At 55.1% G+C, this 17775-nt stretch overlaps 1 protein-coding gene across 8 annotated transcripts; it reads right to left on the bottom strand.

Moving 5' to 3' along the window:
• Positions 1 to 4314: 4314 nt before the first annotated feature.
• SH2B1 (SH2B adaptor protein 1) lies at positions 4315 to 13195 on the bottom strand. Of its 8 annotated transcripts, none has more exons than XM_057528466.1 (9): positions 12926 to 13195; positions 9746 to 10773; positions 9387 to 9488; positions 9071 to 9162; positions 8783 to 8958; positions 6582 to 6785; positions 6160 to 6371; positions 5848 to 6019; positions 4315 to 5108 (listed from the first exon to the last, which is right to left on the bottom strand). In XM_057528466.1, exons 2-9 carry the CDS (start codon positions 10682 to 10684, stop codon positions 4732 to 4734), a joined length of 2274 nt encoding a protein of 757 aa, XP_057384449.1. In that variant the 5' UTR covers positions 10685 to 10773; positions 12926 to 13195; the 3' UTR covers positions 4315 to 4731. The 8 variants fall into 8 exon arrangements, with proteins under 8 accessions (XP_057384449.1, XP_057384447.1, XP_057384448.1 ...); XM_057528464.1 differs by lacking the exon at positions 12926 to 13195 and adding an exon at positions 12742 to 12857; XM_057528465.1 differs by lacking the exon at positions 12926 to 13195 and adding an exon at positions 11122 to 12708.
• Positions 13196 to 17775: the final 4580 nt, after the last annotated feature.

Here is a 17775-nt window from a genome sequence, read left to right as displayed (position 1 = left end):
GCCGGGCTCCCCCCTCCCCCAGATCAGGGATTGGCTGGCTGAGACTCTAGCAGGAGGGGTCAGAAGAGAGAGAGATTTCTGCTGACAGAGGGGGAACAGTGGGGCTGCAGCCTGAGATGTCACTCATGAGGGAAGCTAAGGTGGCCCCAGCCCCAGGGAAGGGGGGGCAGAGAGAGACTTCACTTTCTGTCTCCTGCTACTGAGCCCTCCCCCAATTGCCTCGACTTCTTCAGCCGCACTGAATTTCCTGTTCCAACCTCACCCCTTCCAGTTCTTCCCTTAAGCCCACTTCTCCTCTCAGGCCTTCACCGTTCCCTTTCCTTGTGTCCCCTTCCCGTCTCATCCCCCTGAACCTGCCTGTTTCTACTGCCCCAGTCTCCTCCTTTCTCACTTAGCTTGTTGAAAGGGCAGCAGAGACACTCCAACCCTCAGGGGATTGAAAAGGGGGAGAACATCCCTTGGGGGCGAGAGGAAGTGGCTCTAGAGGGACAAGGGGAAGTAGGGAGGGGAGAGGGTCAAGGGGACAGGGCAGAAGATGGTAACCCTACCCTAGGGAGGGGATGCCGCAGCCATCAACAAGGGATTTAGTGTCCAGGCCCTGGTGAGCAAAGCCAGGACTGCCTGTCTCTCCCCTAAACCCCCCCTCCCCATTGCTCTAACTCAGCCACTGGGAACAGAGCCTTCAGGGCCCCGCATCCCTGACAGGGAATCCCCCCCACCGAGAAAATGGGATACCCAGGCAGCCGGGTAACCCAAGAGCCTACAGAATGTGCTGATGGCAGAGGGAGAGGGATCAATGTTTCAGAACGGGGGCAGGGGTCACCCCAAGTCATGGAATAAGGGTCACCTCATCCCACACCATGCTCTCTTTAACCCACGGGGTTTCCATGGCAGACCCCATGTGGCGTGTGGTTGCACTCCGCCCTGGCCCTGAAGTAGCTGTCCTCAAAGGGAGTGAGGATCAGAGCTGTGTGCTCAGGCACACCCTGTCGGCAGAGGGCTGAGGGAAGGGACATTAAGGGAAGGGGCTCGGGGAAGCTGGATAAAGCAGAGGCTCCAGACCAAAGGAATGGACGGCGGGCAGATTGATGGGGACAGGTCTAGGGGAAATAAGGACATTCATAGCTGGGGAAATAGAGACAGGGCTGCCAGGGTCAGAGGGAAGTCTGAGGAGCAGTGGGGAAAAGGGACAGCAGGGAGCTGGCATGCGGCAGCCAGGTGGGTGGGGGCCCAGGGCTGGGTGCAAAGCCACAAGCTGTTGCTGAGCGGCTGGCCTCAGTATCAGCTTCCTCAGAGAAGCAGCTGCTCTGAACACCCCACCCCCATCCCTGCTCTGGGAGAGGGGCGTCTCTTGGTTACTACCAGCTGCGGGAGGAACAGACAAGAGGGTAGCATGGGGTGTGGGCAGGGGAGGAAAGGAGGGCAGAGAGGAGAAAGGCTGAATGAGAGAATGGTGAGAGGTCAGTGAGGGGAAGCAGGCTTATGGCCTTGGCCTCAAGTCCTTCCTCCATCTAGGCCTCAGTTTCCTGAAATGAACAGTGAGGGGTATAGGCCCCTGAAAGGGTTCTCAAGGTCGCTTCGCCGTCTGGCACTCAAGTTCCTAAGCAGACAATGGCACAGGAGACAGGGGGGCAAAGGAAAGGGAAGCCCCACTTTTGGGGGGTGGGTAGGCCAGCAGGGGTGGATGGCACTGGAGGATTTAGCCCCCCATACCCATCCTTTCCTCTGCCTGGACCTGGGGGAGGGCGGCCTCTCGGGTGAGTTGAGGACACGGCGCTCCTTCCCTCTCCCTTTTCATGGGTCCAACAAACCCCTCCCTGAAGCAGAATCCTGCTGCGATGTGCGGGTGTGAGGGCTCAGACAACGGTGTGAGGTGTTGGAGGTCACACCCTCCACCTGGCCCAGCACCCACCTTCTTAGGACAGAGTCAGGCTCAGCATCTGCCAAGCCTTTTGGTGGTGGCTGGCTTCTCCCCGCCACCACCTAGAGGAGTGACAGGGGCACTGTCTTAAAGGAGCAGGAATGCCCAAACACGGAGAAGGGGGAGAAGACTGGACAAATCTCGGCTTCAAGGGACTGGAGAGCATGAGGCCGAGGAAAGGAGGCAGGCTTTACAGGGCACTGCTGCCAACAGGGCCCTGTAAGGTTATTCATTTCTGCCTCCCCCAGCTTCCTAGAGGGGAAACTGAAGCCAGAGAGGGAAAGCCACCAGCCAAGAGCTGTCAAAGGATCACCATCAGGAAGGCTGGGTGTGAACTGGGATGGAGGCGCGTGCTCTCTTGGAGCCCTCACCTAGGGTCTCCAGGCCCAGAGGTGGAAGGAGTTCATCCCCTCCTGGGCACTGAAGCTGAGAATGGGAGAGGCGTAGTTCTGAAGGACACAGAGATAGAGCCCGCTCGATCCCCGACCAGTTCCGAACTTCAGCTGAACCATCCATAGACAGGCTTAGAAGCAAAGTGTCTTAGGCTCCTCCAGCCAAGACATGCAAATCTTGGGGGTGCCAGTGGGGGCGGTGAGGAGGCCCTTGTGCCCTTCCCCCGCACATCTTCAGAAGGCAAGTCCCTGAGGGCTGGCAGGGTTTAGGGGGAGGGGGGAGCCTCGCAGCACCAGTTGCTGCTAGATTAGGAGAGGATCAGGTCCTGCTTACCCTGGGGCGCCACAGCCTTCGCTCGCCATCTCACTTTGAGAACACAGCATCCAGATCCCCAAACCATCCCCCTCCCTTTGCAAGGCCAATCCTATCCCCAGTCTCCTGGGGCCAAGGTTTGGGGTAGCCCCAGGGATTAGACAAAACCAGGAGAGACAGCAGGCTTCCCCCATCTAGCCCCCAGGCTAGGTGGCCTGTGAGCCCAGCTGTCTCCTGTCCATCTCCCAACAGGACGCAAGGCCCAGAATAGCAAGGTCATAAGCATGGTCATAGGGCCTCCTGGGGGTGGGGGCAGAGGCTGAGGGGCATGGAAGTGTAGACTCCACACTGCCCAGGAAGGAAAGTGAGGCAGAGTGGTAAGAGGCAGAGCTGGATGGAGGTGGGGAAGGGAGAGGGCCAACAAAACAGGTGGGATTCTTCAGAACCCCGCCCCTCCTTGTTGGCACCCACAGAGCTGGGAAGCCCAGGCGTGCCCTCTGTTGCAGGAGGGCACAGTCGCAATTCAGTCCAGAGAGGAGAGCCTGGGTTTAATGGGGCGGGGGGGGGCGCAGGGAGGAGGAGGAGATGTTGCAAACTCAAATGCTCACAGGCCTAGCTAGGCACATCATGTGAGTGAAGTGGGCTGGTGGGGATGGAGCAGATGTAGAAGGCGGGTACCACGTGAGGCTGGATCTTCTAATTTTCAAGAGAAGCCAGTAATCTGAACTTCTATGTGAAATTCCAATGGAAACATTGTCCAGGCCAAGCAAATCATGTCAGCAGCTCCAACCTAGATGAAACTTCCCATTTTACAGATGAGGATATTGAGGCCTGGAGAGGCTACACCTTGCCCAGGCCACACAGCAAATGAGAAGCAAAGGCAGGAGTGGAAGCCAGCACTCTTTATCATCTATCTGGCAGCTTCCCAGCTTGGCTCTGAGAAGGGGGGCAGTCAGCCTGCCCTTGGGTCCCTCTGGCTGCCACATTAAATCTCTCCCAACACAGCCACTGTGCCCCCAGCCCAGCCCCCCTACAATCTCTCTCGGCCTGCTTTCTCCCTAGGGTAGGAAGCCTTAACTGAAGAATTCAGAGCAGGAAGGCTCCTTGGAGGTCATCAATCCTGCCGTTCACTGTCCTGTCCCATTAAGAGAACTTGGCTGGAGACCCCGAGAAGCACCGTTTGGCTCTGCACTTACCGCTCAAGAAACAGGACAGCCCCCAGAGGACTGATGGGCCGAAAGCACAGGTCTGGAGAGCAACAGGGACTCAACCTGACACAGCCCTCCCGTCTCTCAGCTCTGGAGCTCGCAACACTGAGTGGGCTACCTTCCTGACCCACCGGTCCCAGTCCCCACTGCAAAAACTGGCCACATGGGCTTCCCTGGTGGCGCAGTGGTTGAGAATCTGCCTGCCAATGCAGGGGCACGGGTTCGAGCCCTGGTCTGGGAAGATCCCATATGCCGCGGAGCAACTGGGCCCGTGAGCCACAATTACTGAGCCTGCGCGTCTGGAGCCTGTGCTCCGCAACAAGAGAGGCCACGATAATGAGAGGCCCGCGCAACGCGATGAAGAGTGGCCCCCACTTGCCACAACTAGAGAAAGCCCTCGCACAGAAACGAAGACCCAACACAGCCAAAAATAAATAAATAAATAAATAAATAAATAAATAAATAAACTGGCCACAGCCATCACGATGGAACTGAGATAAACCCTTTTATTTATTTATGCTTCTCCATTTTGTTTAAAACAACAAGAACAACCACCTTAATATAACTGACAGCCCTTCCCCCTCACCCTTCCTTGGGCTGAGGAGTGGTTAATAGGGAAATGGCCCCCAGGGATGGGGCTGACCATAAGAGCCCCTTGGGGAGGTAATGGAGCCTGAATCCCCTGCCCAGGGGACGGGGCACCTGTAGTGTATGAACTGGGGAGTTAGCAGGGCTCTTGAACCTTTTTGTACCAACATATATGCCCTTAGCCGTCAAGGGTCAGGAAGCATGTGGGGAGGGGATTCCCACTGCTCCTCTATGTCCCTGCCCAGCCCCAATCTCACGAACTGAGGGCTGGGGAGCAAGAAGAGTGGAGAAAGGGTGGGGTAGGGTATCTCACACGAAGGAGTACTGGTTATTTATGGCTCTGGGATGGCCCCCTTCTTCTCCATCGCCCCCTAGTGGTAACTGCTGGAGCTGCACCATCAGGGTTACCCCGGGGGCCCCACCAGCTCCAGCGCCTCCCTGGGCCTCCGTGCCTGGTGCTACGGCCTCTTCCATTTCAACCACGGGGACCAGCTCAACCACGGGGACCAGCTCTTCCTGGACCCTTCCACTGCCCGCTTTCTCTTTCTCTTGCCTCTCTTTGGCTGCTGCGGCTGTTGCTGCCGCCACTTCTGGCGCCCCCGACGCCTCTTCTGCCCCAGGATGTGGGGGATCTGTCCATGAAGGGGGTTCAGGGGGCTGGGGTGGGTCATGGGAGGTGCTCGGTTCTGGATAGGAATGGTAAGAAGACAGACTGATTGTGGAGGGAGGCAAGCTCTTGTAGCAGCCTCCCCTTCACTCATCCCCCCAGGAGCCATGTGCTATCTCCCCCGTATCCCATCTCCTGAGCAACCCCCATCCATGGAAGATGGATCATGGGCGGCGGTGAGAGGAGGACCACACTTACACACAGTCACTCGCTCCGAAGGGCATGAGGGTGGAGGAGGCATCGGGATAGCATCGATCTCCCTCGCACACCCCTGCATGGCTCCCGGCCTGCTCCCGGCCTGGGGGGGAGGGGTAACGTGGGGACAGATGGGACGTTGGGGTGGGGAAAAGGGAGAGATCAGACAGGGACATCAGACATCAAGGGAGGAGGGCGGGGGATCAGACCGAGCACCCCCAAGAAGGGCAGGCCCAAGGCAAGGTTGTGATGAAGGGCAAAGACAAGGCCAGGGAGGATGGATCTAGGAGACAGACAAACGATGGAACAGAGGGTCCGATGGAATGGGAATGCGCCAACCCAGCTCTCCACTTCCTCCCGGCTCCAGCACGGAGCCCCCTGCCTTCCTACATCCCTGTGTACTCCTCTCCCCGAGAAACCCAACACACAGGAAACTTCTCTAGCCCTCTCTCCCTGACAAAGCCTCTCCTCCTCAAGCCCCCCGCCCCGTCTTTCTGGCACACACACCTCCTCACTTCTTGGGTGCACGGGCACCTCCTCCCCTGCAGACCTGCTCTGCTCACCCTGCTGTCGCTGGGAGGACACGACATAGCTGACAAGGACAACGTCACTGGAGCCTCCAGACTCCAGAGGGATGGGATGCATCCGGAAATGCTCGAGCATATCAAAAATGGACTGGAACCACAGGTGCTGAACCCGGCACTGACCTTCCTCATTCAGTGAGAGGCGCAGGTGCTGAGGGCGGGATGAGTGCGGTAAATAAAGCAGGAGCCCAAACCCCGCCAGTCACAGAACCCTTCTCCCCTGATGGCAGCGTTCCCCACTCTACCCGCAGGCCCACTGCCTACCACGGAGCCTTCTCCTCAGTCACTCACCTTGGCCTTGCCCTGGAAGTTGAAAGTGAGGACATATTCACCCCGTCTCGTTTCACTCTGACGTACCAGGAAAACGCCATGGGAGCCGGTACCTCCAGCCAGCACTAGCTGGGCAGCCTTGAGTCGAGAGAGCATCCCGTGGAACCAAGGATACCCTGAGAGGGGTTGATCCCCCTCACCTCCCTCTGGCTCTCCCTGGAACAGTAACGACCCTTCAGGAAAGAGAGAGGAAAGGAAACTGAGGTGTCAGGGAAGCCTCCCTCATCCTGGGAGACGAAAAGCCTTGCTTTCCCCTCATATGTCACTCCTCCTCCGTTCCCCCACCAGCCCCCCAGGTCAGATCCCTCAAGATCCCAAGACAAGAGTTTCTGGCAGGTGGTCAACCAGGCTTGGAGGCAGACACACACTCACACCTCTGGTACCTGTGGCTGTTTCCGGAGTGTCCAGGGGTGGGTAGGGGGCCGAGAGGGGATGAACTGTCCCTGCTGGGGGTCCCTCTTCAATGGGGATACGGGGGGGCAACTCTGGGGGAAGCAGTTCCATTGAGTCAAAATGGGAGGCGGCAATGGAGGCAGAACTGGGGGAGATGGACGCTGAGGGGCGGTCTGAGAGGCCCCCATATGCCCCTGGAAAAAAAAAAGGAGGAGGGCAAAATTGAGAGCTCGAGAAGCTACTCTTTGGGAGGATTGGTCTGCTTGGGCCCACTTCCCCACCAGCCGGGTTACCCTGGGTACACTGGTGGTCAGCTGGCTGAAATGCTGAATCTTTCCTCAGGCACTGAGCCCTGATGGTTTTCATCAATGACTCCTAACTTATGCTTTACGCATTGCTAAAGGACTGCAGTTATTCCAACAAGGTCCTAGAATCCTAATGTGCCTACATCTCTTCTGAATCAACAGTTGAAATTACAGCTATAGTCGCAGAGGTGGGGATGGCGGTGGGTAGAATCCGTCAAATATTTTCACGTTAAAAAGGGGTCCTTGGGCTTCCCTGGTGGCGCAGTGGTTGGGAATCTGCCTGCTAATGCAGGGGACGCGGGTTCGAGCCCTGGTCTGGGAGGATCCCACATGCCGCGGAGCGGCTGGGCCCGTGAGCCACAACTACTGAGCCTGCGCGTCTGGAGCCTGTGCCCCGCAACGGGAGGGGCCGCGATAGTGAAAGGCCCGCGCACCGCGATGAAGAGCGGTCCCTGCACCGCGATGAGGAGTGGCCCCCACTTGCCGTAACTGGAGAAAGCCCTCGCACGAACCGAAGACCCAACACAGCCAAAAATAAATAAATAAATAAATAAAGTAGCTATAAAAAAAAAAAAAAAAAAAAAAAGGGGTCCTTTTTTTGCCTGCAGGACAAAACCCCCAACTCTGAGAGGCATCAAAGATTCTCCTTCTGTGAATCCCCCCAACCTAACCAACCTGATCTTCAGATTAACTTGTATTCTTGTGTCCTCCGCTTTAACCCAATTATCCCGTCTAATTCTTCCAGCTCTCCGGGGCTCTCCCCATCTCAGGTCTCTGCTCTCCTAGCTTCTCCAAGCCATGTTCTTTTCTCACCTCGCCTGTATAGAATTCCCCGTCTATCCCACCTCCCATGATTCTCCTCCTCCTCTGAGCTCCCAAGGCTTCTTGCTGGTGCCGCTCAGAGGACACTAAGCACAGGGTCTCCATTTGGGAGTCCTGCTTTTTAGAGGGAGTGATGTCTTGCCACCTCAGCTAGACTGTGAGCCCACGAGGCAGCTCTGAGCTCCTCATCCTGCCCCAGAGCCTAGCAGAGGGTCAAGGATGTACTAGGGCGCTCCTGAATGTCTGCTAAGCAGCAGGCATGAGCCTACAGGCACGTCGTACATAATCAGTGCTCAGAGGATGGGAATATGCGGAGTGCAGACTGCCATGGCTCAGGCAACAAGTTGGCATAGCCGCTGTCTTTGTCAGTGACTCTCGGATGACCTCAGAAATGCCATTTCTCCTCTCTGCTCTTAGCTGCCTGAGAAACGAGGAGATTGGAATGGACGACCTGTAAGGTCCGTTCTGGCTCTTAACAGTCTTTAATTCATTTGTTTACTCATTGCATACAGCCTGTGTGCTAGGCACAGTGAAACTGAAGCTCAGAATGGAGGATCAGAAAAAAAGGGTGTAGTGGAGTCTAGAAAGGTGAGGTGGGGCCAGGTAGACACATCTTTGTGTGTTTATGTATGTGGATAGCATACACGTGTGTTTAAAAGTAGGGAGTCAAAAGAAAATCTAGTACCGTCAACATGCGCAGAGAGATGCAGAGTAAGAACAAAACAAAGATATGTACAGAGCGTTCTGGAAGCTCTGGAGAAGAGAACTGTTACCTCCAGCCAGAGTGGTGGCCAGCACAGGCTTACAGAAAAGGGGACAAGGCCGGGCATAGAAGGCTGGAGAGAAGCGGCCTGCAGCTCGTGTGGGGCTGTTGATGGTGATGGTTCTAAACTGTAAACTGTGGTCAGGCACGTTCGGGGACAAAAGTCAGACATTTGGTCGTGGCAGCTGAGGAGCAGGCATGGGGTGCACGGCAGAGCCTGGAGAGAGGGCCTGGGCCTGATGGCCGGGGTTCTTGCATGGCGGGTCCCAAGGTTCACAGCTCTCTAAGGCTCCACCCTTACCCTGCGAAAGGCGGTCGCTGCTCTCGCTGGGCCCCAGCAGCAGCCCCTGGCTGGGCAGACTCTCCGAGTGATTCAGGCAGGGCAGCTCCAGGCTGTCTGTGTTCTCCCTTGTCAGGAATGAGGTCCCAGGGGCCAGGGGGAGGGTCATGGGGCGGGGACTGGTAGCAGGGCAGGGTCTGCAGAGACAGGGAAAATGGTGCTGGGAGGAAAGTCACCAGGGGAGAAGCAAAAGGCTGCTCAGCGCCCTCACCCCCTGGTCCCCTCAGTGACAGAAGACGGGCTCCTCACCCTGGGCTCAGGCATTCTTGGATGTCAGACACCCAGGCCTTCACGTGTAGAGCATCAGCTGTCTCCAGGATATACTCTGAGGGGCCTTCCACCTATGGGGACAAGAGGAGGCCCACAGGCCACTCCCAGGTCTCGAGGCCTTAATTCACCCCCAACAGGAACGGGAACGTCCTCCCTCTCGCCCGTCCCAGAAAAGCTGCCGCCCCAGGGACACACCGTCAAGGTACCTGGCACATGTGCCCCTCCTTGCATCAGTATCCCTTGCTTCAATGTGCTAAGAGTGCTCCGAGTGGACAGGGGAGCCCAGAGCTCCTACCTTAACCACAAACGTGTTCTCCCGGTCAGGCATCTCCAGGGCTGTGGTTGTCCGCACATCGGTGATCGTAGAGCAGGGAATGCTAAGTCGAGGCCGAGACGCCTAAGTCAGGAGAGAGAACAAGATCCAGATTTTTGGTGCGCAGAGACCAGCTTTCCTTTCCCTCGAGACTCATCTTTCCTTCCACACCCCGAGGGAGTTAGACAAATAACACTACTTTCTCTGTCCTGCCCACGCTAGGAGCCCAGAGTCAGGAGCTAGCTTTAAAAATCCAAGTAAGCAAAGCCAGGTATGTCGGCCACATCCCCAGCACTCAATCCCTCGCTCCCAGTCACCCACCCTCCTCCTCTGGTCCTCACCTTGGGTGGTACAAAGAACTCCAGACGACTTCCTCCTCCTCCTTCTCCTTCACTTCGAAGCAGCAAGCGACACTTCTGCCACTGAGGTTGCCCTCCTCCCCCTGAGGTAGGCCCCGCTGCCCCTCCTCCCCGGCCCACTCCAGCTGGGTCAGGGGCTGCCTCTTCAGCCCCCATGAAACTCAGCAGCTCTTCCCTCTGCACCACGCCTCCTCCATCCTTCAAGGTCCCCCCTCCCCGACTGAGTCTCAGCCTCTCAAAACGGTGAGTCCATCTGTCCCCAGGGGATGTTCCATCGCTAACCAGTCCCCTACCAATGGTCCCAGCCCCGCCAGAGGAGTTGGAATTGCTGTTTCCACCTAACACTGGGGGGCCCGATGAGGTCTCTAGGGGCCCCGCTGGGGAGGGAGGGTCAACAGTCCCCCGCCACTGCAGGATGCCGCGGACTGAACCGCGGACCGAGCGACCCACTGAGCGGAGGGAGAAGCGTTTCTTTAGCTTCGGCTTCGAGGAGGTTGTAGAAGAGGAAGAGACTGAGGAAGGGAGGGGGCCGGCCAGGTCCTCAGATGATCGAGAAGGGCCCAGCACAGCCAGGGGCCCGCCCACCCTGCAGCTCTCAAGGGACAGGTCCTGTGGCGGGATCTCCACACCAGGACTCAGAGGAGCCAGGATGGGTGGCGAGAGGGAGCCGGAGGCCCGGGCCACCTCGGCTTCAAAGTGCTGCAGGAAGAGCTCAGCAAAACGGCGGGAGAAGGCAGCCTCGGCCCCAGGCCCTGCGTATTGGGGGTGGGAGGCCAGGTAGAGGCGAAAACGGCGGGCAAAATCCAGGGCAGCCGCCCGGGCGTGGGACTCGCAGAACTCCCGCCAACTCGGGGGAGGGGGTGGGGGCAAGGGGGGAGGGGAGGGCGAGGCCCCATCCTCCGGGGAAGGGGCACCATTCATGATGGCCCCCAGGAGGTGGAGAGGGGGAGCCTGTGGGGAGGGGCAGCAAAGAGGGAAGCGGCCAGAAGACACAGGGTGAGCGGCAGCAGCTGCAGAAGGAAGAGGCACATACATCGAGTCACTGCTGAGGTGGGACCGGGGCCAGAGCCCCACCCCGAGCCAGACGCCCTCCTCTGGTCTAGACTCCTCAAGAGAGCAACGGGGATGAACACCATGCTGCCACCCTTCCCTTCCCCAGATCCTCATGCCCCACCACCCCCAGGTCTAGCCTGCACCCACCCTGCTGCCTCCCCAGTCCACTCTCCCTGGCTTCAGCTCCAGGAGTGGTGGACGGCTGTGCAGCACCTTCCTCTAAAAGGGACTCTTTTCCACGTCACCTCCCTTCTCTAAAACCATCCTTCAATATTTATTACGTGCCTCCCATGTGCCATTCTTACCTTTCCCTGTGAGAGGTTTTAACAACCTCTGTAATAGATGAGGAACCCGAAGCTCAGAAAAAGTTTCAGAACTCCAAGTCTACTGTTTTTCCCACCGCACAGTCCTAACTGCACCAGCCTCAGTCACCGCCCCTCACTGCCCCAGCTCTCAGGGGAACTAGGCCTGCAGAGCTTAGAGACCCTGCCTCATGCATCCCGAGGTCCATCTCTGAGAAGGGAGGCTGCTCGTTAAGGAGGATGGATGGATGACGGATTCAAACAACTGTCTTGAAAGCCGACCCCAGGGCCCAGCACCCAAGCACTGTGTCAAGGAGGCTTGGAATGCCCAGAGCCCACTTCTTTGGTGCCCCTCCAGGCGGGGGCCCAGAGGCAGCAGCACCAGGTGAGGACAGACTGTGGGTTGGGTCCGGGCAAGTCTCTGCTGGTCACAAAGTAAACAAAATATAACAGGGAGCTGGGGCCTTGGATTTTTCACCTCCCTCTTCTCTCACAGGGGAGCGTGCCCTAAAGGCTGGTTAGCCTGATGGTTAAGGCCATAGGTTCTGGAGTTAGGCTTAGGATGAAATTCCATCTCTGCCACCTATTAGCTGTGTGATCGTGAACAAATTACATGTCCTCTCCGAGCTTCAGTTTTCGTATCTATAAAACAGAGCTAATGATCCCTAACCCCTAAAATTGTTGGGAGAATTAAACAGAACATGTCCCTGCTTGACACAAAGTAAGCACACAATAAGTGACTTGCCGTTATTACTATCTTTATGGGTTCCAATTTTCTCAAAGAGAAATCAGCGAAGGGAAAAGCCTTCCCAACGTCTTACAACTAGCAAGTGGCAGAGATGGGCATGGAATTTACAACCCATGGCTCTTCTGTTAGTGTTCCTCCCCCATATTATATTGGAAGATGACTGGCACCAAGAATGGGGTGAAAGCAGTTCAGGCAAATCTCCCCAAACCCGAGACTCCTGCTCAGACCCGCGGTCAGCGCCCCCTCCCCTTTCTCCTTGACCTAGACCCTACACACTCAGATGGCTCCAACCGTAGGGACAATTCCAAACCAACGAGAAGACGCCAGGAGATAAAAGAGTCATGGAGCACGCGGGAACCGAGCCAAGAGGTGCAGACACAGCAGAGAAACCAATCTCCAAGCAGAGACCACCTCAGCTCACACCGGCCGACCCAACCCTCTGCACCACAGGCAGACCCAGCCCCCTTCAGGCCCGCTGACCCTGCGGTTCCTGAGCTGGTGACTCAGTTTCTCTTCTGCCAAGCAGGACTCAGGCACCTTTTCCCAGTGCACCTGCCTCTCGGCTCAGTTCTGATATTTCCCGAAGGGCGGGTGGTGGAGGGTGCAGGCTCCGCTCTGGCTCGGACCCCGCTCCGGACCCGGTGGTCAACCCACTCCGACCCGACCCTCCTCCCTGGACACCCTCTACCCGCCCATTCCCCGGGGCCGCAGCCTCCAGGGAAGCAGCCCGCTCTGCTGCACTCTCCGGGGCGGGGCGCCCCTCCTGCCTCTAGCCCCCCACGCCCGCCCCCACCCAAGGCTCCTCGCAGGCGCCGGGGCCGGGTCGCGGAGAGGGAAGAGGGACTTGAAGAGGGGGGTTCCGGTTCCGGTCCCACCTGCATCTCGGTCCCCGCGGTTAGCTCCGGCGGCGGCAGCAGCTCCCGCTCCCTGCCCCACCCCCCCCTCCGCGACTAGCTCCCAGCCCGGTTCTGCGCAGGCGCCGGGACCCCCTTTTTCCCGTCACCGAAGGAAGTGACCATAGAGAAGAACGAGGAGAAGGAAGGGCACGTTCACACTCACTTCCGCCATCCTCCCACTCCGTGCCACCCTTCCAGAGCTGAGAAGGTGGGAGTCTCGGAGGGCTCAGTGACTTCTCCCGTTGCGCCTAAAAGGGACCGCAGAAGCAGCCATAGGAAGGGGTTGGGTCCCACCAGAGCGTCCTCCCAGAGGAAAGTCGGGACCGTAGGGCGCAGTCAACCATAGAGAAGGCACCTTAGGGGAATAGAATCCCGAGGCCCTGATGAAGGCTAGAGGAGCCACCAGTACCGGGAACCAGCGAGTTGAGAAGGCTTTTTGAAGGGCCTGATGTAGCCTAGAGCGCCCAGCCGGGCTGCAGAGGGGTTCGAGGACACCGCCCCCAAAGAGCTGGGGGAGGGAAGATGCGGGTGACCTTGGTGAGGCCCTGCGAGGAGGCGGAGCCTGAACTTAACGACCTTGGCTTCTCTGAGGAAAGTACTGGAGGTTCTAGGAGGTTCCAGCTCTGAACTGGGAAATAAAGGTTGGGGGGGCAGGAATAATGAGATCAGTTTTGGGCATGTCTGTGGGACGTCAAGAGGCAGGTGGACATACAGTCTGGAGCTGAGGAAACATCAAGGCCAGGTATAGAAATTGAGACTCATTAAGGTGTAGTAGAGGGCAGTCGAAATCATGAGCACGATGAGATCCTAATCAATCAGGTCTCTCACTGACCCAGCTCCAACTGGCCTAAGCAATAAGGGAATCTTTTGGCTCAAGCCATTAAAAAGAATGGATCAAGCTTCTTCAGGAACAGCTGAATAAAAGGGCCAAAAGATATTGGGAACCTGCGGTTCAGCTCTAGGCTGAGCTCTCCCCATGCCTCTCTTAGTGGCAAAATGGATTTCCATAGCTCCAAACTTAAGTCCCAGTAGCTTAGCAACTCTCGTAGGAGCATGTCTTTTTTCCTGAGATTTGCAGTAAAATTTCCAGAACTGACTTTAGCTGATTGGCTTGGATCTTGTGCTTATCCTGAAACACAAAGGCCTCGTGACCCACGAGATTGGAGATGGATAAATGCCCTGACTCACACAAGGATGTTTGTTCGAGGCTGAGGCTACTGGATGGAGTTGGAAAAAATCATGGTGGAAGGGCACGTTCTGGCCTAACCAGCCTTTGTCCCCATCTCTACCCCAGTTCTAACCAAATTAACATCAGCTCCCAGATGGCCTTTGTTAAGGTCTTCATCACCATCTTTGTCAATTCCATCTTCCAGTTCAGAAAAAGATGTCAATGGAAAGGCCTCTAGTTCTGTGATCACCCCCCCTCCTCCCTGATACCCTTACATACCCTTTCTCTGTAGTTGGCCCATCCTTGTCCAGGAGAGAGAAAAGTTGAGGAATACAGAAAGGTAAGGGGCCGGTGATGATGGGTTAGGTTTGGAAATGTGTCTAAGCTGTCCAATAAAACTTTCTGCAATGACTGAAGTGTTCTGTATTAGTACTGCCTAGTTTGGTAGGCACTAGCCACATGTAGCTTTTGAGCACTTGAAATGTGGCTAGTGTGACTAAGGAACTGAAGTTTTCTTTCTTTTTCTTTTTTTTTTTTGTGCCATGCTGCACGGCTTGCAGGATCTTAGCTCCCTGACCAGGGATTGAACCCGGGCCATGGCAGTGAAAGCGTCGAGTCCTAGCCACTGGACAGCCAGGGAATTCCCGGAACCGAAGTTTTCATTTTAATTAATTAAAATAGCCACATGTGCCTAATGACTACTGTATTGGTGTAAGAGGTGCCTGTAGGCAACTAGGTGGAGCTGTCCAGCAGAGATGGATCTACAGCCCCAGCTGCACAAAGTAGTGTGGTCGTGATCAGACATGAGTAGTGGTTAAAGCCATGGACATGAATGAGATTATCCCGGTAATATGTGTAGAGAGAAGAGAGCCTGAAACCTAATTCTGGGGGAAAAGCCACATTTAACAGGCAGGTAAAGAAAGAGAAGTAGAAAGTGCTGAGATGTTGTCTTGGGTAAGATTTTCCAGAAGCATACTCTGAGATGAGAATTTTTGTGCAAGTGATTTATTTAAAAAGTGCTACCAGAAGAAACTAGTAAAGGAGTGGGAGAAGCAGGAGAGGAAACCAAGCAAACGTGATCTCAGGAAGGGAGTAGTTCAGCTTGATTCCTCAAGGGAGCCCTGGATGTAAGTTGTGCCTCAGATTTATCCAGAAACAAGGGAGCTGGGCCTTTCATATGCCAACATCCCTCAGCTGTAGACTAGGGCTTCCCCTGGGAGATGTCAATTCTCAGGCACTTCGTCAAGGCAAAGACTCCAGTAGCCTGAGGACAGTACTCAAAAAAAAAAAAAAAAAAAATCTGGAAGGTCTAATTGTGTGGAAGAAAAACCACACACCAAAGACCAGAGGGTGTGGGAATACAGTGTGTGCGTGTGTGGTGTGTGGGGGGATTGGGCAAACACTTCACACACAAATGATAAAAAGGGATCCATGCTACTGGGCACTGCCATTGTCTCCTATAGAATACATTGACTTAGATTGCTTGGTGACTTTGTTGAGAGTATCTTTAGGGAAGTGAAAAGGAAGCAGAAGCCAATGGTAGTGGACTGAGGAGTGAATGGAAGGTGAACAAGTGGGAGGAGGAATGCTGAGAGCTGCCTTACAGTTTGGCCAAAAAGGGAAGGAGAGAGATATGGAGGGCTGCAATTTTAGAGGGTGGAAAGGTTTGCTCGTTTGTTTCAATCCTGAGGGAAACCTGATTATGTCTGAAGTCCTAGGGGAAAGGAGCCAGTAGAAAGGATGGTAATTGAAGGAGTGAAGTTTGGGGAAGGTGGGAAGGATGGATCTAGGGCCCAGGTTAAGCCAAGGTATTAATATGAAAGGGAAAACACTTCTTCCTCCTTACGAACAGGGGATGCAATACTCAGGATGCTTTACAGTTACAAGTAATAGGAACACCTCCCCACCCCATTTAAGGTAAGTTTAAACATGAAAAGAGAGGGAGTTTATTGGTTCACAGAATTTAAAATCAGAGGTAGAATGATGTCAGGCATGGCTGGAGCCACAGGCTCAAACAATGTCCATCTGAACTTGCTCTCTGTCTCTTAGCTCTGCTTTCCTCTGGACTGTCTTCCTTCTCAGGCAGGTTTTCCCCTCATAGATAGCAAGATGGCCACCAGAATTCCAAGCTTACATTCTGCCAGCTTCATAATCCCAGCCGAAAAAGATCATAGCTTTCCCAGTAATTCCAGCAAGTGCAATAGGGTTGTGTCTCATCAGCTCAGCTTGGGTCACCCAATGCCTATCTATCGTGTAATAATTTGTCTGGTCTTTGTCCCATGTTCCTGGCACAGAGCTTTTAAAATACTTGGAATTTCCTCAGTGACAGATGTGCCTGTTATTCGTGAGCCCCTTAGGTCACACCTGAGTTTCTGCCCACAAGCTGACTAATGGCAAGTCCCTACATAGCTTCAGGATGGGCTCACCAGAAACACCAACTTTGTGATTAGAGGGTTGGGATTTTGAGCCAGTTTGACCTACAGGGAGGGGAGGGGACTTGGAGATTGAGTTCAGTCACATGACAGTGGTTTAATCAACCATGCCTAAGTAATGAAACCCCTAATAAAACTTTGGACACTGAAGCTCAGTGGGGCTTCCTGGTGGGTGAATACACTGATGTGTCAGGGGGGTGGGGGTGATGTGCCTGATTCTATGTCTCTGTGGACCCTCCCAGACCTCTCCCTACGTAGCTCTTCATTTAGCTGTTCCTGACTTGTATCCTTTATTATAAAATGTAATCATAATTGTAATCATAAATACAGTGCCTTCCTGCATTCTGTGAGTGGTTCTAGTAAATTATCAAACCTGACGGGGGTCATGGGAAACTCCCAGATCCGTAGGCAGTTGACCAGAAGTAGAGATGGCTGGGGGACCCCACTTGCAGGTGGCATCTGAAGTGGGTGCAGTCTTGTGAAGGAGTGAGCCCTTAACTTGCGGGGTCCGTGCTAACTCTGGGCAGTCAGTGCCAGAACTGCACTTCAGTACACCAGTGAGGGTTGAAACAAAATACTAACACTGAACAGACAATTGTGACTATGAGGAATAGATTATGCTGATTGGTAAACACTGGATCGCGGCCCCATCACCTGAGGTTGGGATGGGCTCAGCTCCAATCAAACTCCATGGGCTGAGCATGGAAGAGGGTGGCTCTTCAAAGGAAAACTGGAGTCTCTGGCTGAAGGGGAAGTGGTTGCTTGTGGGCTTCTGGAGGTCATCTTGACCCTCCCCCACCCCAAGAGATGGAAATTCCTCTTATTTTGTCCTATTTTCTGGGATGTCAAATTCAGCCTTGGTGCTTTGACCAGAACCTCCTACCCTCCAAGCAAATCATGCTTTGCTCAATCAGAACATTTTGACAGCTGAAGAACTCCACCTTTACTCAGGTTCTGCCTCTGATACCGCACACACCATTTCCCCCAATTCTGCCAATCTTCCTCCCCCTGGTTTCAGGCTTCAAAGTGTAGCCTCCTCTAGGAAGCCATGCATGACTAACACACCTAGGTTGCCTCTCAAGTGCCTTTTACTTAGGAGCTTTTGTGTGACATTCACAAAGTGTTTCCAACTGGAATGTCTCCAGTCACATCTGAGTGACATGAGTGTGATAAGAGTTCTGTGTTTGGAAGGGCATCCAGGGCCAGTATGGGAGGGCTAGGACTGGATGCAGAGAGGAGACGGGTGCAGTGGTCCAGGAGAGGGCTGATGCTGACCTGGCCAAGGCAGTGCAGTGAGGTTAGTTCCAAGGAGAATGTCCAGAAAGATTTCTGAGGAGACACTGCCAGGCTGGCTGGTGGGGAAGAGTGAAGGATGCCCTTGAGCTTCCAATAAGTCTGTTGAGTGACACCAAC

The sequence above is a fragment of the Balaenoptera acutorostrata genome, chromosome 15 (assembly GCF_949987535.1).
Source record: "Balaenoptera acutorostrata chromosome 15, mBalAcu1.1, whole genome shotgun sequence".
NCBI classification, from domain to species: domain Eukaryota; kingdom Metazoa; phylum Chordata; class Mammalia; order Artiodactyla; family Balaenopteridae; genus Balaenoptera; species Balaenoptera acutorostrata.
This window is presented reverse-complemented; position numbering and strand designations above follow the sequence as displayed.